Here is a 25,364-nt window from a genome sequence, read left to right as displayed (position 1 = left end):
TCAGTGAGACCATAAAAAAATTAAATCTTACTGAGTTGTCTACATGGTATGATTACTAGTTGTTCTTGTATGCCACTAGGTTTAAGTAGTTCATTGTCAAAAACTGAGGGAGGGAAAGAGACCTATATGGAGACCTGAGAGTGATCAAATTTGACCTACTGAATGAAATTCTAAACTGAAGCCATTAATTTCAGTGGGAATAAATTAATTCTCCATTAATTTAACTAGCAAGAGAGCTCACAGATCTGAATTTACAAAAGCAGCGCACCCTTTTAACAAGCTGTGTAAACCGGATAATGAAGTAAAAAAATATTTAATTTATCAGAAACAAAATGACGCAGCATCAACTCACCTTTCAAATCACTGTTAGCAAATCTGACAAACTCCTCAAATCGGCTAGAAAGTAAAGTAATATAAATGCACACAGCTTACGCGTGGTACTGAATAAAGGGTTGAGGTTTGCTAATGAAGCTTTTTGCTTATCTATTACCGATAAATGTGCAATAGAATGAAAGGGCAGCATTTCTGCATGGTTTTGTCATTCCTCACAAAGGCATGCACAGAACATTCCTTACATTTAGGCATGCGCTTTATGTCTGGCAGACTTTTCTCTCATTTCATCTTACCCTCATCCCTTCAAATCTTGACAAGGCCCGTAAAGGTCTCAGAGCTCTCAGTGTCCTAAGGGATTTGATGGCTCCAAGTTCTGAGTAACCCAATGCATTTGCTGTTAAGCTAACCAATGATACCTGTTAAAAAAAATAATAAGAAAAAGAAAAATGGCCACTTTGCATCGTATAAGGCTTTGTAGGTTCAGGATTGTGGAGTTTGAAGGAATCACAGGGCTATAAGCGCTCAAAAGCACATTATCCAGTACACCCTGTGCCAACTTAGGATCTTTAATTTCATACCTTAGCTCACCGTATGAAAGTTGGGTGAATGGGTTGCAGTGGTCAAAATGGGTTCCTCAACTGACTCTGGAAATGTGTAACATGGCCCCAGTACAGCTAAGAACGAATATTTCAATACAACAAGGGGTAAAAACACACACTTTGGCTATTTTGGGAGGACCACTGAGGTGCAAGGTTGGGTCGCATACAGCAACATGATTTCATTGTTAAAGCCTGGACAATCTTTATCTGCAGTAAAATGTGTAAGACTGGAGAGAATTATCCATTTTTCAAAATGTTTGGTTTGACTTTTCACAATGTGTATATATTCTTAAGTCAATATATAATTTAAATGTTGTTCTCTTTGAGATTTAATTTGCATTCTCTCATGATGCAAGATTTTAATGGTTTTTTTTAAAAAAAATAAATGCAAAAGGGCATTCCAGAGGTTATGATTTGTATTCTTAATGACCACTTCCCACATCAAATGGGGGGCGCCTTTTGTGTGGTCACGTGCAGCCCCCCGGATCCCAGTGCAGCTCCCGGTAGTACGGGCTAGCTTTGCCCTCCGCAGGCTAGATACCTGGAGGTCTCTGCCTGCCTCAGCCAATCGCCCAATCCCGCCTGGGGAGGCGTCGCCAGGGGGATCGGCCAGTTAGGGGGAGGGACTGCCCTGCCCAAACAACAGATGGTGAATCTTACTGATGGCACTTGTCAGTACCAAGTGTCGCTGTAGAATAGGGATAACCAATGTAGTGGCCCCCAGATATTTAGGACCACTATTTTCATCAGGCCTAACCAGAATGGCCAATGGTCAAGGGTGATGTAAATTTTAGCCCATATCTGGAGGGTACCATGTTGTCTACCACCAATAGTAGAACTCTGTGAAATTTGCTAATGTAATGCTAATACATTATGCATTCTAAGGTTTTTAAGCAATACGCTACTTGCTAATGGCCTATTCCAAGGCAATATTAGACAGAGTGATTGTTCTTCCACCGTGTGGACATGTATGAAAATGGGTTACGTGCTTATCTTTTATGGTAATATATACTGGGATCCCCTTTTCTGATGATGGACATACTGAATGCTCTCCTGCACATGCTTGCATTATATTGGAATAGGCCTTTAAAAAGGGATTTGGCATGCACTGTAGGATGCTAATAATAGTGAAAAATAAAATAAGGTTCCAAAAAATGAGAAAATATTCATCATTGTTGTTGTTGTTGTTGTTGTTGTTGTTGTTGTTGTTGTTGTTGTTTTGCAAAGGGTCTAATATTAATTGTGAACTCATTTTCAGAGTGGACCCCTATGCAAAACGGCACAATCCACACACAGGAGTAGGCCTGGGGTGGGGGTGGGGAATCCCAATATTAGGAAAAGCTCAAAAATATTTTGGGGGGTGGGGAGGAAAGGCCAGCACAGGCACAATGTTGATTGGCTGTTTGAGGGGAAGGGAAAAGGAAATTGAAGTGGTAGGAATAATTTTTGAAAAAGTCTATGCTAACTGGCTGGCACCCTGAAAAACATGAGCACCCCACACTTGTGCAATTTAGTGCTTCTGCGCATGCGCATGCACCAAAACCCGTTCCGGGACTTCCGGGTTTGGCGCATCTGTAACTGTAACCTGAAAAGATGTAACCTGCAGCGGACTAACACGAGGTATGACTGTATATAAAAATAAATATATAAAAATAAAACACTTAGGGTACATACATCAACAATCAAGAAATCCAGCCAACACCAGGCATTAGTGAAGTATGTTTGATATCCATATGCAACCCACTTCAGAAGCATCTCGAGAATGAAGATGTAGGTGAAGACCTTGTCAGCGTATTCTAGAATGATCTTTATAGTCTTCCTCTGTTCAATGTATATGTCTTCAAAGGCCTGCAAATTGTTTCCAAATGTTTAGTGTTAATGTTTATTATGGTAGAAGGACAGGAAGATTGCCTTGCTTTTCACTTTGCTCCTAGTTTTGATTTTAAAAACATTTTTGCAACCCTGTTAGAGATGCTCTTCTAGCTCTGGTATAAACAATAACGCCAAACACTCCTGCCATAATATTTAATAGTCCATCTGCAAGACATCTCTGAAGTTGTTTTCCCTCCCTACTTTATAAAAACAGAAACTGTAGACAGCGGAGACTAATGTCATATCCCGATGAATGGGTGAGCTGCAGCAAGTCTAAATAATACAACTTTATTTCCTATTTGCCCTGTACTTCCATTAGGTAACGTATTTTCTCTCTGTGTCTCGTCTTAATCATAAGTGAATTGGTCACTTGCATTGGGTATTTCATGGGTGCTAGAGACAGAGCTGTTCCGCCTGGCCTTTGGGTTTTGATTTGGGCCATTTTAAAATGAGGCTGCATTTTAAAACAATTTTTAAATCTAAATTGTATTTTAATCTGCATCTTAATCAATTGTTTTTCTTTCTTTTACGTTTTATTGTAATTTTATTGATGTCAGCCACCCTGAGCCCGGCTCTCACTGGGGAGGGCGGGGTATAAATAAAAATTTATTATTATTATCATTATTATTATTTATTAACTAGCAACAAGTGAAAATATCATTCAGTTTCCATAATTGTTAAAGCGAAAATGTAATGTAGTAAACCTGCTATGCAAAAAAAAGTTTTTAAAAGTAACATTTATTTTTAACGTCTCTTCTGTTTTCACTTACCAGCGCACCACTGCTAAGAAGAATCATAAAGACAATGAAGGTTTCAAACCAGTTGTGCTCAACAATTCGGAAACAGGTTTTTCTAAGATTCCACCATTGTTTTCCTCTCCCGGCCTCTACACTAACATCACAGCACTTGAATCTTCTCACACAACCTGAAACAATAAATTAGATTTTTGAGGAGACAGAAGGAAAACCCCTGATATTAATTACTTCCACATATCCCAATGTGACAACTGAATGATTAAGCTGTGGTCTTTCTGCAAGAATATTAACTTCCTGTAGAACAGGTGTGGCTAACTCCCCCATATAGGGGCAGGGTCTAGCCTAAAAGGCAATTTTTTGGGGGGGGGGGGTAAGGATCCCATGATTGTGGTGGCATCAGCAAATGTTAACCCTCTCCTCAGACGATCTACGTACATCCAGTGACATAGTGTGGGTTGTGTGTCAAGGCCTCCCCCATTTGTTGAATAATAACACATGGACACAGTATTTTAGGTTAATTGGCAAATAAAGACCACAACTTTATTGATTACAGAATGTGAGTGGTATTGGCTTAGGTACCGGAATTGAACCGACTATATCTTAAATATGCTAAGCCACGCCCTGGCCAACTGGATTGATTGGTCGGGGGCCAGGACGCGGCCAGAACTCCCTGATGATGCGGGGGCTTAGCCATGCCCCCACTGTGTATGGGAGACCACATGGCCCCACACATAGCTGTCAAGTTTTCCCTTTTCTCACGAGGAAGCCTATTCAGCATAAGGGAATTTCCCTTAAAGGAAGGGAGAACTTGACAGCTATGGTCCCACAAGGAAGTAGAATGGCCTTCCCAGAACCTGGGGCCATGTAGAGGGAGTGGGGTGGGATGGAGAGAAATGGATGGAGTACACATGCACATTCAACTGTGTCTGTATCACTTAGGAGACTGCAGCTGCAGAGATAAGAAAAGAAGAGCCATTCCACTGTCTGGAGAGGCCACTTCCTGGTTTGTATGGGGAAGCCATTTTCAGCAGAGCCCAGCAACAGAAGTGCGTAGTTGTACCAAGGCAGCACTGTGTGTTGAAATTTGGCGCACCTAACAATTTTGCGCCATTGCATGCATCAACTGAATTTTGTGTGTGTGTGTGCTTATATAAATATCTGCCTGTCTGCGACTATGTCCTGTGGACACACCACGGGAATATGTGCCTAGGATAAGAGAGAGAATGTCCTGAACCAAAAAAGCATTAGCCACCCCACAGATGGCTCACATTCTATCACAGCTCATCTCTTCTAGCAAGAAAGCTAACCAGAAGCCACACAAGCATTTCAGGCTCTGAATATTGACCTTCTGTAAAGCAAGCTTCAGGCTCAGCTGCTTCCTCGGGTTCTACTTCCGGTTGTTCTTCGGCAGGAAGTCCAATATCAACAGTGCTCCCTTCGGATGAGCTAGAAGAATTTAGCTTCTGTTAAAGAAAAAAAAATAAAGGTGGAGAAAAACAACAACATTGATACAAGAGGACACTCAGGTCTGCAAAACCCCTTGCATGACTGCTAACAGTTCATTAGTGTTTACTTGTGTTTCTGGTAACTTTTATCAGATGTTTTATATATTGTCATTTGTATGGAAGTCGCCCTTGGATCAAGAATTGAATGGCAGGCTTTTAAATTGCACAAGCAACACAACTTGTGATAGGACTGAAACCATGCAATTCGATTTACAGCAGCAATGCTAATGAAGTAGGTGACAAAAAGTCATTATGGATGCCCTTCGTTACATTTGAAGGGCTTTAAGGAGTTTTTTTTTAAAAGCAACCAAGCGGGATATAAATTATATGAAATAATAATAAAAATCCTCTAATTTGACACTGGCTAAATCCTCAAAAGCAATACAGAAATAGATCATCATTATTATTACTAGATCAGGAAGATTAACAGTATTTAAAGGTTTACCTCTTTGCTTTCTTCCAAATCTGATTCACTGCTGAACTCCTCTGTATTTAAATTTTCAAAATCGGATTCTCCAAGAGCTATTGGCACAGTCACAGTCAGGCTTGGGTTATTTATGAATGACATGTAATCACTTTCATCAATGATGTATTTTTCCACACTGCTCCCTGTCCCTATCCCGCTTGTGGTTCCATTCACATCCCTAAGATAATCCAGATCTTTACCAATTTCAATAGTATGGTTAGAAATGCAGCTGTTCTTATTTAGCTCCTCAAGGGGCTTGATTTCGTCCAAAGCTTTTTGCTTTTTAACGAAGGACCTTGCGATGAATTCTCGGATTTTTCTTTTCATGTACTCTACTCCTTTATCTATTCTTGCCACAGCAATCTGGAGATTGTTCATTTCGTTGTCATCATCTGTGGCAGCAAGGTTGTCTGCACTAAATGAGCTCAGTAGCAATGCCAAAAATAGATTCAGTACCTAAACAAATGGAGGGAGGGAGAGAAAAAGATCCTAATTTTTGCTCAGTCAATGTATTGCCCTGAAATAACATGTTTGAGATAAAGGCCTGCAGCCCAGTACATAAACCCAGTATTGTAGATTCAGAAGGGGTTAATGCATATTGTAGACAACTATGAAGGAGATTAAGGGCTGACATCTCTCCCAGCAAAACTGCCTACTAGCAAATCCATTCACTGCTTTTCTTCTCTCCTGTCTGCACTGCTTGACATGATACTGTTTGCCAATTCCTACTCAAGGTCATTGCAAGGTTTTATATTGGCACAAAAGTGTATAAAGCGAGGGAAGAGTGGATGCTAGAAAAACATTTTTTTTTTTGTAAACTGGGTCCTCCCTAAAAAGAGGGCACGTGTTGCGGTGGGACCCGGCAACCAGGCCTTGTGTTGTGGGTGGGATCATTGGAGCAGCCACAACACCCTATTGGTGGATCCCTCGAACCTGGGAGCAATTGGGTTAGTGGGACACCAGTCAAAGCAGTTTGAGGGATCACAATATAACCCGATGCATGTAGAAGAAGAAGAAGAGTTTGGATTTGATATCCTGCTTTATCACTACCCGAAGGAGTCTCAAAGCGGCTAACATTCTCCTTTCCCTTCCTCCCCCACAACAGACACCCAGTGAGGTAGGTGGGGCTGAGAGACTTCAGAGAAGTGTGACTAGCCCAAGGTCACCCAGCAGCTGCATGTGGAGGAGCGGAGACGCGAACCCAGCTCCCCAGATTACGAGTCTACCACTCTTAACCACTACACCACACTGGCTCTCATGTGCCCTGAGCTTCCTCTTTCGGGTTCTTTGCATCGGAACACTAGCCCACTTCTCCCTATATTTAGGGCTTGTGCTTGACCTTGCTATGCTGTCGTGTGTCACCTGTCGTTGGGACAGGGACACGGCAGAAATTTTCCCCACTTGGCGGATTTGGCTGGCGCCATTTGAGTTTTGCCTGCCGCGTAGCAAATCGTCACAACTTGTAAGGTTGCGGATAGGCTCTGCTTCTTGTTGATAATGGTGGCAGGATGCCTAGCCATCCCTATGCGTTGAGTATTCCTTTAAGAAGGAATCCAAGGACTCATGGTTAGTTTTCCCCGTGCGGGGTTGTGCCCTGAGCCAAAGTTCAGGGCTCATCTGGGTGGGTGGGGGCGTGGCAGGCCCCACCGCCTGCCTCTGTCCCAGGTGTTCACCCAAGGCTGACTGATGGTTGCTAACCGTACTCAGCGTGTCCTGCAATGCTGCAGGAAGCTAGTCGAACCAGAGCCTAAGCAACCACCCACTTGATTTGTAATCAATAAAGTTGTGGCCTAAATTCTGCCAAAAACCAAACCAAAAATATGAGTCCTGTCTGAATTTATTTCTAGGCCATGTTAAAGGGTCTCCACACGCAAATATGATTTTGCTTGCCAATCGCTTCTAGTGAGTATGAAACTTTGATCACTTTGTTCACTGATTATCTGAAAAGCCTCCCCTGTAAATGAATGTGTTTTAAGATCTTTGATGAAACAGTCCAGGCTATTTGCTAGATCTAGAATATCTTAAAATTGTTTTTTACATACCACTAAATTTCCAATCACCATAACCATCATGAATACTGTAAGGCACATGGCTTGACCTGCAACTTCCATACAGTCCCACATGGTTTCTATCCATTCTCCGCAAAGGACTCGGAACACGATCAAGAAAGAGTGGAAAAAGTCATTCATGTGCCAGCGCGGAAGCTCACAGTCCTTTGCAATCTTGCACACACATTCCTTGTAGCTTTTGCCAAACAGCTGCATGCCCACCACGGCAAAAATGAAGACAATGATGGCCAGAACCAAAGTCAGGTTTCCCAAAGCCCCCACGGAGTTGCCAATGATTTTGATCAGCATATTTAGCGTCGGCCAGGATTTTGCCAATTTGAAAACCCGGAGCTGGAAAACAAAAAAGGTCAATTGACAAATGGTTGTCAGTAAGGGAGAATACAAACATGTGAAAAAGTTTGTGGCCCACTCCGGGAAAATTTAAGTGCCACTAAGTTCCACTGAAATTGATGGAGCTTTAGTAATGCCATGATTCAAACATTATGTAGATTTAAGTCTTGTTTAACTACCGGTAATTTATTTCAAATGAATTCTCCTTAGAATTGCACTGAAATCCTGCTAACTTGTGCACACTTCCTTAGGCCAAACAATATGTGATGTTAGTCACACGTTTAAATAATTTATAAATCATTTTTATTAAATTTCCCACTTTAACAATCCAATCCAATCACATTAAATATTCCAAATTATATGTATGCATATCAAATAATCCAAATATACTGCCAAGTTATAAATATTTTTTTTAAGCCTTCCCATGCTTCAAGTTCGGAAGGCTCTGATCATCATCATAATTCTACTGCATTTCATAATCATTCCCGATGGTTCCTCCATTTCTTTCTGTTGTTATCCTTCATTCTTTTGCAGCCTCTGAGTTGTTCCCACAAGTGAGTTACAACAAACAATGATGTGTTTCTGTGTGGATTTTATGTCTATGATTCCCTTCACATTTTTAAATAAAGGTGGTTAACCTAACCAATTTCATTTTGAAGCTGTGGGCTCTGATCCAGAACATGCTCCTGATGTAGATCAGGACCCTAAGTCAGTTTTCTGTTAAAAAATTGTCTCTTACCTGGTGTTTATTTGCCCCTTATAGGTAAACATCAGTAAACATCAACTTTTGGGAATAAAAAACAGCCTGGAGGAGCCCATTTTCAACAGTCCACACCCAGAGGAGTCCCCAGTCCACACCCAGAGGAGGTTTCAGATAGGGACCCCATGGCAAATTTTCTTCAGAATTGACGTATCCAGATTAAACACCCTTGTTTAAATATCTGACTTGAATCTTGGCCCTACAGCTCACTGAAACTCCTGGAACTTAGTGAGTAAGTGCATGCCATATCATTGGTTTCATTGGGATTTAGTATTGACTAACTTTTACTGGACTGTGTCTTTTATCATGTAAGTTTTCCATTTAAGATAGCTCTACAGCATTTTTTTATTTTTAGATTCTTAGAATTCCTAAAATCATAGAAAAGGAAATAAGATGATTCAACAATAACACCGGCTAGACATATCGGTTGAAACAATTTACCAATCTGAAAGACCGAAGAACTGACAGTCCTTCCACGTCTGCCAGGCCAAGTTCCACCAAACTAAGAGTGACAATAAAACCATCAAAAATGTTCCAGCCTTCTTGGAAGTAATAATAGGGATCCATGGCTACTAGTTTCAGAAACATTTCTCCCGTGAAGATTCCCGTGAAAACCTAAATGGGAAACACAAATATATGAATCTGCAAAAGTTTAAAAATTACAACTGACATACAGAAGATAACCATGGCTACAAGAAAGTAGCATGCCTACAAATGCTTTTGGAGGCTTTCATTCGTTCATCTTTTAATACTGCATTCTTTTATTGATTTTTCTAAAAGCAGCTTGTGGGCATACACAGCAGCACATTGGCAACTACACATGGCAAATGGCCCCGAGGGAAAACATTCCCATGTATTTCACCTGTACTTTGAGCCACTGTTCAAGCCTAACAATTTTGGAACAATAATCCATGATGGTTGCCCTGAAAATGACTGAGCTGGGCATTAGATTCCCTGTTTTGGCGAATATACAGCCAACCTTTCAACCATTAGTGTTCCTCAGACAGCTCTTCAATCTTTAGGGCCTGTGCAAAGTTTGAATCTGAGCCAAACTGTCCGATTTTGCTTCTTTCCAAATCTAGACTGTGAACCTTTTGCTGCTTACTTTGTTCCCTGAAGACATTTGGAATATGGCATCCAGTGATGGGCAGATCTGTCAATTTGACTTTCTAATTTTTCCAATCTTAAATTCAATTTGCATGTGTGTGTGTGTGTGTGTGTGTGTGTGTGTGTGTGTGTGTTTATATTCAAAATTTTGTCAGCATTTTAGGTCACATTTCCAATGCATTTCTCCTCTAGCACAGATATATTTTGTACATGGTTTTTCACTAATAATACATGCCTTTTATGTACCCTTTCCACAATACACACATTTTTGTACATGTTATTTCACTGAAGAGTTGCACCTCAAAACTCAGAGAAGTGTGGTTTTCAAAGGATGGATGAGTTTCAGTCTGCATATTGTTTCAGGAAGTGCAAATTAAGCAGGTTCACATTAATGTGAGAACCAGGCTTAATTTATCCCCCATCCTTGAGAGAACTGTGGCTTAGTCAATCATTGACAAATGTGCCAATGCCACAAGTGCAATATTGTGCTAGAAGACACTGTGCATATTTCCCCAAAAGAATAGCTAAAACAGAAAAACAAGCAGGGCATTACAGTAGTCAGCATCAATGGATTTCAGTCATCACGTTATTAAACATCTAGGATTGAGTCCAGCTAAGTCATATTCCAGGTAGACTCATTGAAATCAATACTAACTTTCAGTGGCTCCACTCTGAGTTTGACTTAAGTTAGCTATGACACCTAATCTTGAAGGCAATTTTAAATTCAGAAGCAGTATTCTAGACAGATCTTTCTGGTCAGAGGCGCCATCTTGGGAGTGTGATTAGGGGTAGCCATTGTCGCTGCTTTGTAATTGTATTTCCACCATATACTCTTTTAATCTAGACAATTCAGAATGCCACTACACTGAAAATGTTCAACGAAGAAAAGTGCTTTATATTAAAGGGTGCTGAAGACAAAGTTATATGAGTTCAGAATGACACTTCCTGTATGTTGTGTTGGTATACACAGCTATCCAAGCATTCACCACCACTAGTTTCTTTATTAAAGTAATAATAATAATAATAATAATAATAATAATAATAATAATAATAATTTATACCCCGCCCATCTGGCTGGGTTTCCCCAGCCAACTCTGGGTGGCTTCCAACAGAAATATTAAAATACAATCATTTATTAAAGGGGTGGGGAATGCAATTTTTAAACTTAGCCTTTATAAACAAACAGAAGTCAAATATCTCGTGCAATAGCCAATGGATGACTCACCAGGTTCCCAACAGAAAGCACATTATTGAATTCATCTGTCATTGGGTAATGTTCCATTGCCATGAAAAGGGTATTTAAAACAATGCAAATTGTAATAGCAAGATCAACAAATGGATCCATCACCACGATGTTAACAAAATGCTTTACTTTCAACCAAAATGGACAGCAGTCCCAGATCAAGAAAATGTTTGCAAACTTGTACCAACATGGCGGGCACTTCTGCCGTGACTCTTCAAGTTCTGTTAAAAAGAAAAAGAAGAGCACACTGTTTCATGCTGACTGTTCCTAAATCAGGAAATGCCATCTCAAACACGGCTAAGACAAAACCAAAAAGAGAAAGAGAGAGATGGTTCTATTGTTTCTGCTTCCTCTGGTCCCCCTGAGTCCAGAGATAAAGAAATAAGAAGAAAAGATGAAAGGCTGAGTCATGTACGATCTCAAAAATGGTGTCTGGGAACTTGGAAAGTCTAAAAAAGGGAGGGTGGCCTAGTCAAGCACTCGCAACACACACACACCTATATCCAGGGCTTCTTCCTCAGCAGGAACTCACTGGAACTCAGGTGAGAGCCATTGCCATTATAAAATAACAAGAGAGGCATTCACGGTGAGTTCCAGCACCTCTTTTTCTAGAAAAATAGCAGTGCATATATCACTGCTCCATGTCCTCAATGAATGAACTGCTCTTAAAACACGGAGACATGGATACAGAAAAGCCCATTTCAAAAAGGGCATTGTTGAGCTGCAAAACGTAAAGAAAAGAATAACCAAAACGATCAGTGGCTCTCTTATATGTAAAGTTACAATGGCCTGACACCACAATAAGTCAGAATACAGCTTAGAGTGTCCACAGAAAAATTACTTGCTGCTCAGGGGGAGCTCATGCCTGCTGTGCTCTTCCCTGTAGGTTTTTTAAAAAAAAAAAAAAAATCTCAGGGCAGGATGACAGCTAAACCAAGGTTTAGCGTAGTGTATCAGCTGAATCAAGGATCACGATTAAGTTCTCTCCCACTTAACTATGACTACAAACTTAGCTACAGATTGTAGGAGAGACCTGGACCATGATCCTGAGGTCAAACAACAAGCTAAGCCAAAAATTGGCTTACCTGCTGGGCCACAGTGACGGAAAAAGTCTGGGGAGAAGCAAAGCGACTGCAATCTCCTGGATTGCTATCACATTCATGCTAAGCCATGGTTTGGCTTAGTGTGTCTTCTGAACATAGCCAATGTTTGGTGCTTTTTTGTTTACAGAAATGGCAGATAAGGGAGACAGAGTAAATTATGCAGGGGGTCGAGAAGGTGGATTGGTGGATTGAGAAGCCCCACCCTTTCCACATAATATTAGAAGCCAAAGTCATCATAATGCTAACTAGCAGGTGCTTCAAGAGAGGCGAAGTACTTCTTCAACACAGTTCACCGCCACAAAACTCAGCAATGGCCTCCAGGTCAGAAGGCTTCAAAAGGAGAACAGACAAATTTGCGAAGGGTAAGTCTATCAATCTCTGCTAGCCATGATGGCAAAATGGTTTCTACAGGTTCTAAAATGTGATGCCATTGAATGTCAATTGCTGTGGAACAACAGCAGAGAGATGGCTATTGATCTCATGTCTTGCTTTTGAGCTTCCCGAGACATCTGGTCAACCACCATGGGAAATGGAATGCTGAACTAGGTAAACCTTTAACCTAAGCCAGCAGGACTATTACGTCCACATGGAATTCCTCAGGTACTGTTGGGGGGGGGGTCACAGGTGCTTAGAATTCTTAAAAGGTCAATACAAGGAACTTGAATTGCGCTCACAATGCTGAATCCTGCCATTGTCAGGAGGGCATAAGGTACACTTCCTTGCAATAGACTTGCTTTTTTCTAAAGCAGTGATAACTCCACCTGTTTTAAAAAAGGTGACAATTCCAAATCCATGTGCAAAAACCCTTGCCTTTACAAAAACAAAAAGTCCTCTGAGATGCCTTTGCTGTTGTTTAACTTTCTGACTTCTAGTTTCACCAGAAATCGGGACTTCCTTCTTTCCCCTTCCCACTGTTTCATAATCTGTTCTTCCAGCATACATTTCCAAACTGTATTCTCACATCTCTGCTGCTGGGCTGTCGAGAATGTGAGACAGCCTAGCGTAACCTACCACAATCTTGTGCATTAATTAAGCCTGGCCTTCCACAGAGCGGTAATCATTACAGAGTAGTTTGGGGCAACACGTTTAGTACATTTGAAGGAACCTCCCTCTCTCCCTCTCTCTTTCTCTGTATATACCTTCCATGGTGTTTGTGATTATGCTAGCTATACTCATTGCTCTCTCTCTTAGTGTAGGGTCTTCCAAAAAATCCATAGAAACGTGAAAAGAACTTGATCTTCTTTTTTTCATTTCCGTCTCTGTGGTTGTGGCCTGCAAAAGAGAGAGTGAAATATAAGATCGTTCTGAAAGCAGCGGTTGAGCATGGCAGCTTATATGAAGAATGTCTAAGTCTGAAGGCATACATGCATCATGCTTTTGAGTTATGCTCAATTATACATGCCAAATCTTAGTTATTTATTGTATTATTAACCTGGTATTTTTCATTTTTTTAAAAAATAAAAAATATCTCTTTAAAGTATTTGTAAGAAACATGCTTTTCCTCATCTCAGTTATTTCTTTGTTATACTTCTTAGATGACTCTCAGGGAACATCCCATGGGTTGTTGTTGCTTTTTAAACTGCCTTGCTTATGTTCATTAGCATTGCAAAGTCCCACTTACCCATACGTTTCAACCTATGCATTGATTTCAATGGGATTTGCTTCCAAGTAAAGATGAGCAGGAATTCAGCCTTGGAGAGCATGCTAGACTTTGCCAAATGGGGAAATACCCCCCCACACACACACACAACATACTAGGCACAAGATCTATGTAAAACAACCTTTTACTGTTCTCTTTTAAAGAGAACAGTTGGTGGGAGAAGAAATGAATTGGAATTATTCAGTCAACAGCTGTAACCCTAAAGTCGTTTACTTGTGAGTGCTTCCCACACATAGGATTACAGCATAAATCCCAGGTTATAAATAAAAATTAGAATGGGAGAAAGAAAAAGGGAAAAAAAGGCAAGTCACTTGCTTATCTTCCGCATTTAAAATGGATAGCAAGCTTTTCATTCAAACCAAATCAAAATTAAAGTTTAAATTAAAATTTAAAAAATCCAGCATTGTCATGCTTCTCCAAATCAGCACAGAAAAGTCCTATAATTTTGATTGAGATAGCTAGAAAAATATAGTGTGTGTATATGTGACAGCAGATATGTGCACATATATTTGTAATTTGAAAAGTGTGTGCATCAATGTGGTAATTAAATATCATATTTACTTTGTCAGCCAAAAATGGAGCATCGGGTTGAAAGATGCATGAAAATGCTAAATATAAAAAGTGAAATTTTGGAGTGATTTTACCAATGTTTGGGGAACCAGAACTTCTAGCCACGTTGTTTGTATGTTGTAATGATGTTCACGAGACAGAATGTAATCAAATTTATGTACAACCAAGGCAGTGTCAGAATCCATATGGTACCAAAAGTTATAACTTCCTCTTAGTTGTGGAGTAAGATGAATTTTTTATTGGACCTGGCCAGACACAATTAATTCATAGCCAGATAAATGTAGGATCCAGCAAGGTTTTCTGAATATAAAACACACAAAGCAATATATATTTTGCACATTCTCCAGACAATTTCTCTCTCTCTCTCTCCACTGCTTGTTTTGCAAATATTATGCTTTAAATTGATTTTGTTAGTATATATAAAAGGTATTACAAGATGCAGGAGCATTCACAGCTTGACCAACCAAGGATCATTCCCAAGGGATTCCATTCTGTAGACACACTGGCTGGTGCATTAAGAAAAGGCCACCATGCCTGAACTATTTAAAACTTCCTTACATTGTCATCAGTAGCTGGTTTATCTATTATCACCTCTGGCAGAAGCTGTCCAACAGGCGATGTAGGAACAGATGGTCCACCAACCAAGGAAACCACCCCATTGCAATCCACAGTGCTGTGCATCTTCCCATTCACTGGAAACACTGCCAGCATCCTGGATGACCTACTGGCCTGACTAATGTTACTGTTGCGCCGTTCACCATGTCTGCGCGGCACAAAAAGGGAATCTCTTCTGCTATCATTATCTTCAAATGTGCTGTGTTCATCATCAGCAAAGTCATTCTCTGATCCTATATCCTTTGCTCTACCTCTGAAGCTGAAAAGGCTCGTTCTGCTGTTGCGCCTTGGGGAAAACAGGGAGCCACGCATGCTCAGCAAAGACTGCAAGGAAACACAGGAGAACACGGCAGTTAGGTATAGAGTATCTACAGAGCTCTGAAAAAGGATAAGCAAAGTGCAGGTCCCCGCCTCCCTTTATCTATTCATTCTCAAACACAGGCATCCCCAAACTTGGTCCTCCAGATGTTTTGGGACTACAATTCCCATCATCCCTGACCACTGGTCCTGTTAGCTAGGGGTGATGGGAGTTGTAGTCCCAAAACAGCTGGAGGGCCAAGTTTGGAGATGCCTGCTCAAACACCATGTCAAGTTCCATATTATTATCATTATTATATATTAAATTGGTAGACCCAGTGCTTGTTTTCTTGGAGGGGGGGCGGCACAGGGGTATGCATAACCCCTAAACATTTTGTGAATCTAATGGGAGAAAATTTTTAAGTTTCTTCTCAGTACAGTGAATTGTCAGCTCCATTGCTGGGTAGCGGCCTCATTTCCTGTCACACTGTTTCCTGAGTCTCAAATGGAAGTGAAGCATTTAATGTGTGAAGTAAGAGTTGGAATCTTACATAGTGTTTGGTCAGTTTTGTTGTTACCGCCTCCGATGGTGATGGACACCAAGAGCAAGGAGAGGAATCGGGAAGATGTTAGTGCACACAACCTCATGCCAATGTGGAAGTTACTGTGAGCTGTCAGCTGTGTAATATTCTTTACTGTATTGATTTCCCCCGATTTGAATTATAAAATGGTGATTTTCTTGAGTCAAAATGAGAGTACCCCTAAAAAAATATTTTATATACAAAAGCACTGGGTATACCACATTTATATGCTGCATTTAATTATAAACAGTTTGCCATGCAAAAGAGGTCATTCTTAGATTAGCAATACCAGAAGGCAATGTAGTACAGTTACTACTAAGAGATAGAGAAACTAAATACTCAGATACCTGGTGGGGAGAAGAGTGTTTCCGTTCTAGTGTTAGCCTATTCCCTTCAATAGAGAACCGGCAACCTTTTCTCCTGATGCTATCTTCTGATTCAGATCTATGAAACTCATCTTCGTCCTTTTCCTCTCCTCCAGATTGTTCCCTTTGTTTTCTTTTTTTCCTTCTGTTTCTCCTCTCTTTGGCGCTCTTCGAACTCAACTTGGACGCTTCAGAAGAACTTTCAGAAAGCCCCCCTACGCCGCCGCCTGCGCTGGGATCCTTTGACTCAGCCGATGCCGTCGCTGCTGCTGTTACCGCTGCCTGCCATAAAGCATTTGGGGTTTTATTTTGCTGGCCTCATGAAAAGAACAGCGTTTCTAAACTTAAAACACTCGAAAATCCAAGTGTAGATTTGTTTTTATGAAATCAAAATGGTTCTTTTCCTTATACACATTTGTTTTTGTGCTTTATACTCCTCCTTACATGCACAGGTGGCACTGTGGGTTAAACCACAAAGCCTAGGGCTTGCTGATCAGAAGGTTGGCGGTTCGAATCCCTGCGATGGGGTGAGCTCCTGTTGCTTGGTCCCAGCTCCTGCCAACCTAGCAGTTCGAAAGCACATCAAAGTGCAAGTAGATAAATAGGTACCGCTACAGCGGGAAGGTAAACGGCATATCCGCATGCTGCTCTGGTTTGCCAGAAGCGGCTTTGTCATGCTGGCCACATGACCTGGAAGCTGTATGCCGGCTCCCTCGGCCAATAATGCGAGATGAGCGCCGCAACCCCAGAGTCAGTCATGACTGGACCTAATGGTCAGGGGTCCCTTTACCTTTACCTTACATGCACCTGCACTGAATTTTATTTATGTGTTTATTTTATTTTAGAAAATGTGTACCTTGACTTTTCAACTGAAGGTGCCAAGGCAGCTAACAATACAACTACCCCATAGGGAGTGTTGTATCCTCTTTCCCTCAAACACCTGGGCAGTGCATAAAATAGGAAATATATATCATAAAAACCAGACAAAAATATCCCGTAGATTTCTTTTCACAGTATCTTTGGGGGAGCTGGTTGAAACAAAGACAACACCTTTAAGGCACGGCAGCTTTCTAAATGATACATTCAGCTAGAACAGTGTTCAATTATTATGTTCAATTTTTCCCCATCAGAAATATACCTGAGCTGCTTCTTGTTGTTTTTTCAGCTGCTCCAGCATCTGCTGGAACTCGGCCTCCTTCTGCTCAGCTTCTTCCATGGTAGCTTGGTTCTGCTCATCGTAGGCCATGGCAACAACAGCCAAGATCAAGTTGATCAAGTAGAAAGAACCCAGGAAAATCACCAGGACAAAAAAGATCATGTACGTTTTGCCGGCAGCTCTCAACGTCTAGAGAAAACAATAGGGTTGTTGTTGTTTTAATAAAAAATGTAATATATGAGTTTGCAACGCCCTTCCCCATGTGACTCTTGTAAGCCAATACAACATTTGGGCTCAGGTTACTTGCACGGGTTTTGTTTTGAAACCAGCATACTTTAAGCTTTCGCTGCACAAATTATCCTCTCACCAGCTGATAAAGGTTTTCCCAGAAGTCCTGAGTCATCAGTCGAAAGAGAGACAGGAAGGCCCAGCTAAACGTATCAAAGCTTGTATAGCCATAGTTTGGATTTCTACCAGCTTTTATACACATGTATCCTTCCGGACATTGACTGAAAAAGAAAGAAAGATGTTAGGATGAAAAACAGTCAGTCATCAAATCTAGTGAAATGCCTACTTTGCAATGGATACACATATGGGCATAGCTGAGTGGGTAGGCCCTACCCTGCACAGGAAGTTCCTAACTCAAATTCCTTGCCTTTTATTCATTCTCTCCCACTTAATCCCTTGGAACCACCAGCTATCTGCTGCTTCACCACCAACCTTTCCTCACATCCATTCAGGATGAGAATTAGATGCTCTAGTAAGATAAGATTCAAGTCTGGTTTTCCCATTTTTTTTAAAAAAAAATGGTCTCTTGCTTCCCATTTCCAATTCGACATATTTTAATCAATGACCACAATCAAATTATTTAAAAAGAAGCCTAAATCAGAGCAGATCAAATCCAATTCTTTAGTTCAGGAGTAGCCAGTGTGGTGTCTTTTGGATGTTTTTGGACTTCCAGCTTCCACCAGCCCTGACCAGCTTAGCCAGTGGTCAGTGACCTTGTGTGTTTTGGCTTCAAAAACAACTAGTAAGTGCCATATTGGCTACCCTCTAGCTATATATCATGTCAGGTTATAGTTATCAATTATAAGGTACACAACAATGTTAAAACCTGTTTTTACTTTGTATTTTTAAAGCTTAATGGTGGTCTTACCCTGCATCAGAACTGTTGCCACAAAGCAACGCATCGTTTTGTCCTTCCAGAAAGTAAAAATGACCTGTTTGAAAAAAAATTATTTCAAAACATTAGGAGAAAATAACTCAGCAATTTTGAATCATATAGTATAATACTTTTATTTTTTGCTTCGCGGCTTCATTCCTGGAATCCTTTCACCAACATTTCCACTGTGAAAAGGAAAAGGACGGTTGGTGGTGGGTAATCTTATACGAGGCTGTCCAAATAGAATGAGGGTATTGAGGGAAGACATAAAAAGAGGACACCAACAACTTCGCTCGATGTTAAAAAGGTCCCAGTTCTATAGACTGGGCACAATGAAAAACTGGGTCACTGGAGCCATCACAAATAATACTGCCTTTAGGGTGCTCCATTGTTTTGTCCCATAATAAATGGAGGCATCACCAACTTCATCTCATGATAGCAAGTGGTTAAATTTATCCTTCAATCTAATTAATGGATCTCTACCTTGAGTGAAAGCATCAGGAATTTAGCCAACTCTTCGGCTCATTGTTACATAAGAATTTAATACAGAGTGCCTTAGCATAAAATGAAACTCATAAACTGATTCTTGGAGGATCTAACTCCCTAATAACTATCTGGCGACCTGACCCATCCCATAGGCTACAAATACCGTATTTTTCCATGTATAAGACTAGGTTCCCCCCCCCCTTAAAAATAATGTCCAAAATTAAGGGGCGTCTTATACACGGAGAGTGCCGAGGGTGGTTTGTCTTAAACCTGAGTCCTCCAAAATTGGGGGCGTCTTATACATGGGGGCGTCTTATAGACAGAAAAATACAGTACATGGCTTACACCCAGTTGTTGAATCACAGAGTTAATTGTGATCTCCGTTCCACCAACATCCCTCAACATACCTGGTCCCAAACTTGAAGCAAACAATAAAGAGCAACACTCAATAGCTCAGTTTGCATGTAATAAGCAAATGTGTAGCTTCCTGGAGCAGTTTGGGAGTGGGTTTAGTTAGTGACCTGATTTTGGGCAGCCAAGGAAAGTTATGGTTAGAAAAGCAAAAACCTTCTGCCTGCTGTTTGCGCACCAGTTTGTACCGGTGCAGATGCCCACAGAAACTGTCATGGGCACCACATCAGAGGTGCCAACTTCCAGATTGAAAAATCCGGGATCGGCAGCTGCGCGGAACCGGAAGTCGCGCTGCGGCCGTTTTGGAACTGGGCAGAGCGACACCGGAAGTTGCTTCTACGCCTGCTCTGCCCATTTCCAAAATGGCCGCAGCACCAGAAATCACTTCTGCGCATGTCTAGAGACTCCAGACATGCGCAGAAGGAGCCTCCCTGGGCCGGTAAGAATCCGGGGGATTTACGGGGTTATTTTAAATCTGGACTGCCAGCGGGAAATGGCTGGAAAAACAGGGGTTTCCCGGGGAATACGGGAGACTTGGCAGCTATGCACCAACAACTGAAAATATAGTAGGAAGGGACACTGTGGGCATCAAGGAAGGCCTCTGAGGGCACCCCTGCTCTGTAAGAATCAGTCTGTGGTAATTTCATTCTTTGTGAACGGGGGCATAGCCATGGGTGGCAGAAAATTACTACCTACTTTATTTAGAATTGTTATTGTCATGGAAGAGTAATGGTCACAATCACCAAAGTGCCAGATGCAACTGTACTAAACAGCTTTCTCTTTGAGGCTGGATGATTCATCCTAATCAAACCTAGTATGCTACATTTATTTATGATACACAGTCTGTGTCATTCTGCCCTCTACCCTCCTCCCCTTGTCTTCTCTGTAGCTATGACTATACTGAAAGAGACGCAAATAACCACCCTGATTGTGCTGAGAAGTGCTTTGGCACAAGAGAACTAAGAACATCTATATCCAGTTCCTGAACTTGGTCAGCTGCCTGCGGACATCAGCTGAGGCAGGGCAGGATTTGTGCATACACATCAGTGGAGATGTCCAGTCTTGGTGAAACATGGATGGCGAAACAGATTCCCCACGCTGTCCAGTGGATGAGAAGGCATCACTCACCAAGTGCCAAAGTATGGAAAACTGGACTGGACCTAGCAACCACAGCCAATTCCCCCCTATGGTGGCTGATATTTGCGTTTTGATGCATGTTTGCACGCATTTTTTTGGTTGGAGAACTTCATTGTGAAATTGGGGAAAGTGCAAATTTCAAGAGGATAGCTTTGACTTGTGTGTTGTTTTGAAAAGTACAGATTCGCATTAAACCAGGCATTCCCAAACTGCGGCCCTCCAGATGTTTTGGCCTACAACTCCCATGACCCCTAGCTAAGAGGACCAGTGGTCAGGGGTGATGGGAATTGTAGTCCAAAACATCTGGAGGGCCGAAGTTTGGGGATGCCTACATTAAACCATTAAACCAAACTGAATTTCTTCCCTCATCCCACGGACAGGTCACTTTGACCTACAGCAGCCTGAGAAGTGTGATAACACACCTTAAACCATTTTAGTCGCTAAATATACACATAAATTTGAAAGTGGTCAAGTCCTACTCCCCCAAGTGGAAAAGCATATGAATTACCATTTCTATAGCTTTCACTGTTTCCCCACAATTATTGCACCTCATGGGGATGGGTGGGAAGGCGAAGGTTGTTGAGAGGGCACTGTTCATCTCAAAATAATAATTCTAAAGAACCCAAACAAGATATGGTGAAACATCCCTCTTCCCCACAAGAAAAGTACAGAAGAGGCTGGCAGGCGGCTTGCCCTCCTACAGCTTGAACAATTGTGTCATTACAAAGTGTGATTAACATGTTCCCAGAAATGATGAGACTATCGATCCCTTTAGGAAATGGAAGCTGGAACCTTTCTCCTCAGTTTCTCCAGGGGATGCCCTTCCGTGTGCTGTGAATTTCATGTTGTCACAGACATACATTTTAAAATAGACACTCTGCTGCTTAAACTGCTGTGATAGTGCTTCCAAGTTAAATTAAAGAAGACAAAAGGGGCAAAAAATAGATTTTGGAAGTGCTGCTATTACCAAAAAAACAAACAAACACACACACAGGAAAAAACACAAAGACACAGTGTGATGTCCTGTTTCTATAAGTGAAGTGGCCCATTTCTGGAGCATTTCACAGACTGACATCTTGGTCACCCTTAGTCACTCATGGTGAAATGGACAAAAATTACCAGAAGTATGTTAACTGTGAAAGAGTAAATAAGTTATTAAAACTTAACAGTGGAAGGGTGGTGTTTCAGATGCGCTCCTTCTTTGTACATTATTTTTGGGACATAGGTACATGAAGGACCACCTCCTCTCATGCCAATGTGACCAGATCTCAAAATCTTCCACTGAGACTCTTCTGTCACTGCAAGTCAGGCTGGTGGTAACAAAGGAGAGTGCTTTTTCCATCAGTGGCACCTATCCTGTTCCATTGTGGCTTGGGGGTCACAAGAGGAATTGGAGGGCAACCTATCTCGGTAAGATCACATCAAGTAATGTCTCTTCCATATGGTCGCATCATGTCAACGCATCCTGGTAAGCAGGGTCATATCAGGCCAAGTCAGGATGATCTGGCAAGCTACATCCAGATTCTGACAGGTGTTATCAGGACCACAAAAAGCTATCTGTGAGCTCCGTGAGCTGGTTCTTCCCTTATTATGGGTCAGGGAGGGATGTTGCCCCACTAAAGAAACCACTAGAAGCCTTATGAAATCTGACAAGGCCTGTTTTGCGGTTGGCCTTGCCTCCTTGAGGGAGCTGGCGGTGCTCTTTAAAGGCGCCCTCAGAAGGCTGAGGAGATGGAAACCCTAATGGGGGGAAACCAAACTAGAGAAAGTATGTCCTGACTAATGAATAGAAGCAAAAGAATGAAGTCAAGAAAGTATAAAATAAGCATCATGTATTCCATAATGTAGTCATGAAAAAGTTTAAATACTTTACAAAGAACAAATCCATGGTTCTTCTGACGCTACTGGGGAATGGATGGCAGAAGGACCACATCTTCAGGCTGGAAGAGCTCAGGAAGAGGTGCTAAATGTTCATTCCCGCCTGTATCTCTTCCCTACCCCCTCAACCTTTGCTTGGCTCCTTTGGGAGTCACGGAAGAATCTCAGCCGGGGAACACCCTACCTGAGACCAGTTCTTTCCATCACAAGCTGAGATCAAGATGAAGAGAAATCACGAGCCCTGTTTCAGGCAGCACACTAAGCAAAAACAATGGCTTTGGGCAACAGCAGCAGCTGGACTTAAGGAGAAGCGAAGAGGTCATCATCTGCCCTCCAGAAGACTGCATGCTTGCACTAAGTCATGGTTTAGTTCAGCATTATGTGTGAATTGGGTCATAATTCGTTCCCTGTGGAATATGGCTTAGCCTGCTGTGTCCAAGTGACCTGATGGAAAAAAACTGTAAAAAGTGCTAGCTTCTATTTAGAAAAGCATTATTAAATTGAGGGGATTTCAACAGCTCCCAACCTCCTTATGTCATGAATACTTATGTCATGGTTATTTAATCCCACGCTGCCATATAATATTATTAATGATAATTCTATTACTATTTAAAATAACATTATAAAATTACATTCTTACTTTCTTCTTGTATGTATTCATTCCAGTCAAACGGCGTGCTATTAAATGTACCATTTTCTCCTAGATTTTCTTCTAATGTGCTATTAAGGTAAGGATCACTTGAATTTGTAGCATTGGCCGGATTCCAATACAAGCATTTATGCCTCAAGTTGCCCATGAACAGCTGGAGCCCTATTAGAGCAAATACACTCAGACAAAATACAGTCAGAATCATTACATCTGACAGCTTCTTCACAGACTGAATGAGGGCTCCCACAATTGTCTTCAGGCCTGAAAGCAGAAGAGCACTGTTAGGAAGACGACAAACACATATTTTAAAAAATACAACATACCCCAGAAACAGCCCCCCCTCCCATAAAAAAACCATGCAGAAGCCCAAATCAATGACATTGATATTTTATGAACTAACAATGGTTCTATCGCTTGTGAAGATGCGTCTTGTGGAGATGAGGTCACTGGAAGTTTATATTCATTGGACTCGTGAATGAAAATGGACGGCACTTAATTCCTGAAAACAACTTGTTTTAATGCCAAAACAAGTGATTTTTAATCATGCTTTACATTAGCTTCATACAGAAGAAATCTTACCGTACCAAGATTAAACAATGTTACACGGAAGGAAGTGCTATTGAAATCATTGCAACTTGCTCCCGCATAAATATGTTTAGGATCCGGGATTGAAGTGTTAGTGGTGTGGATTTTTAAAGAAAACTGTCAACACTTCAAACCCAACCCTCTACTGGAATTAGCTTTATAACATGTTGCTAAGTAAAAGAGTCTATAACATACTAGGACTTAATGCTAAGAAACTGTGGGTGGTTTGGAAAAAGATAATAAATTTCCCATGCAACAACCATGCTATTTTTTATTTTTATTTACATTTTTCTTACTGTTTTGTGTTCAATAGTGATTCAGATATTTCAAAAAGTTCAATTGCGATACAGATATTGGTCTTTGTAAAAATAAAAAAAATCAAGAGCAAATACAGTTTTTACAGTATGCAGGTAAAATAAACACATGGGTAAAAAAAGGTCACAGTTATGATTATGTTTTTTTTTGTCACAGCTTGACCTCAAAGCTTGACATTGTATGATGCAAATCACACAGGCTGTGTATACTGCCATAATCTCATGCAACAATGTGTTAAACGCAAAGGCTGGTTTCAAAAGTGAAGAAGCAAATGGCAAAAAGCAAAGGATCACAATGTTCGTTGCTACCAAAACATGAGTCCTGCTTTTTCTCGAGTGAGCAAGCAACGAGGCTTATGGTGAAGGAATGTGTGTGGCTTGAATTTCCATGAAGTCTGAGAGTCAGCCTCTGTGTTTAACCTAGCTCTCACCTGGGATGACTGATATTGTTTTCAATGCCCGGAGAACTCTGAATGTTCTCAACGCTGAGACATTGCCCAGGTCCACAAACTCTGTCACATATCTGCAATAGGGGAGTTCACACACAAACACAATGACAGGATAAAAAGGAACAGTTGGGACGCACGAGGGACCTAGCACTTTACACCACTCACTTCTTACCTGGGATTACAGAAATAGTTTTCAAAGCTCTCAATACTCTGAAAGTTCGAAGAGCTGAAACATTGCCTAGGTTTACAAATTCTGTTATATACCTGTAGAATCAAATCACAGTTATTCAGCATCAAGGCAGATGTTTTGCTACTTACTTAGGGTCTTTCATCAAGATCCCTTGGGTAACTTTAGTGGAAAAAATTAAATAGCAACACTGAGATGTTTACCTTTCACTGCAGTTTGCTTTTCATTAAGGTCTTTCAGCGGTGATTAGATTACATTTAAATGAAAAGGGGGGGGGGGAATGAGCCACAGTGATTTTACTTGGAAAGCTTAACTTTTTAATTAAAGTCATTTATGATGATAAAGGGGAAGGCGTTCCTCTTCTGGTAGGAGGGGGAAATTGCAGGACCTGAAATTACCTTTCTATGTCAATAACTTTACTCCTAGTGAATTCCACAATCGACATTACTAATTACTTTGCTAGTATTACACCGTACATGGATTCACCCCAAAAAACAAACATACGTACAATGCCACTATCCTTATAAAAGATGGGGAAGAATAAGCAGCAGATTTTTATGGAAGATCAACATTGCCACATGAACTTCCTAAGATGCAAACCCTGATTCATTGTGTATTGTAAGTACCCACAGGACAAAAGAAGAATCTCTAATCTGCTGTGATTTATTTTCTCCAGTCCGGTTGGCTGTAAGCCTGAACACGGGGGTTATATGTTGGCAG

General features: G+C 41.1%; 1 protein-coding gene across 5 annotated transcripts in view; it reads right to left on the bottom strand.

Annotated features, from left to right (window-relative positions):
• Nucleotides 1-25,364, bottom strand: part of LOC118093592 (sodium channel protein type 1 subunit alpha) — a 55,090-nt gene that overhangs the window by 17,872 nt on the left and 11,854 nt on the right. Inside the window, exons 5-20 of one of the 5 annotated variants that reach the window (XM_088660876.1) lie at nucleotides 24,630-24,721; nucleotides 23,101-23,370; nucleotides 18,543-18,606; nucleotides 17,754-17,895; nucleotides 17,369-17,575; nucleotides 16,213-16,512; nucleotides 14,931-15,311; nucleotides 13,282-13,414; nucleotides 11,022-11,260; nucleotides 9,131-9,304; nucleotides 7,573-7,929; nucleotides 5,510-5,986; nucleotides 4,905-5,022; nucleotides 3,575-3,729; nucleotides 2,607-2,780; nucleotides 627-749 (exon numbers count right to left, since the gene is read on the bottom strand). In XM_088660876.1, coding sequence (XP_088517002.1) covers nucleotides 627-749; nucleotides 2,607-2,780; nucleotides 3,575-3,729; nucleotides 4,905-5,022; nucleotides 5,510-5,986; nucleotides 7,573-7,929; nucleotides 9,131-9,304; nucleotides 11,022-11,260; nucleotides 13,282-13,414; nucleotides 14,931-15,311; nucleotides 16,213-16,512; nucleotides 17,369-17,575; nucleotides 17,754-17,895; nucleotides 18,543-18,606; nucleotides 23,101-23,370; nucleotides 24,630-24,721 — 3,406 coding nt within the window. Of the gene's footprint in view, nucleotides 1-626; nucleotides 750-2,606; nucleotides 2,781-3,574; nucleotides 3,730-4,904; nucleotides 5,023-5,509; nucleotides 5,987-7,572; nucleotides 7,930-9,130; nucleotides 9,305-11,021; nucleotides 11,261-13,281; nucleotides 13,415-14,930; nucleotides 15,312-16,212; nucleotides 16,513-17,368; nucleotides 17,576-17,753; nucleotides 17,896-18,542; nucleotides 18,607-23,100; nucleotides 23,371-24,439; nucleotides 24,722-25,364 lie in introns of all 5 variants that reach the window. The other 4 variants (XM_088660888.1, XM_035133030.2, XM_088660884.1 and 1 more) reach the window with 4 other exon arrangements.

Source organism: Zootoca vivipara, chromosome 1 (assembly GCF_965207765.1).
Source record: "Zootoca vivipara chromosome 1, rZooViv2.hap1.1, whole genome shotgun sequence".
Taxonomy (NCBI): Eukaryota; Metazoa; Chordata; class Lepidosauria; order Squamata; family Lacertidae; genus Zootoca; species Zootoca vivipara.
Note: the sequence above shows the minus strand (reverse complement) of the source record. Positions and strands in the feature narration are given on the sequence as shown.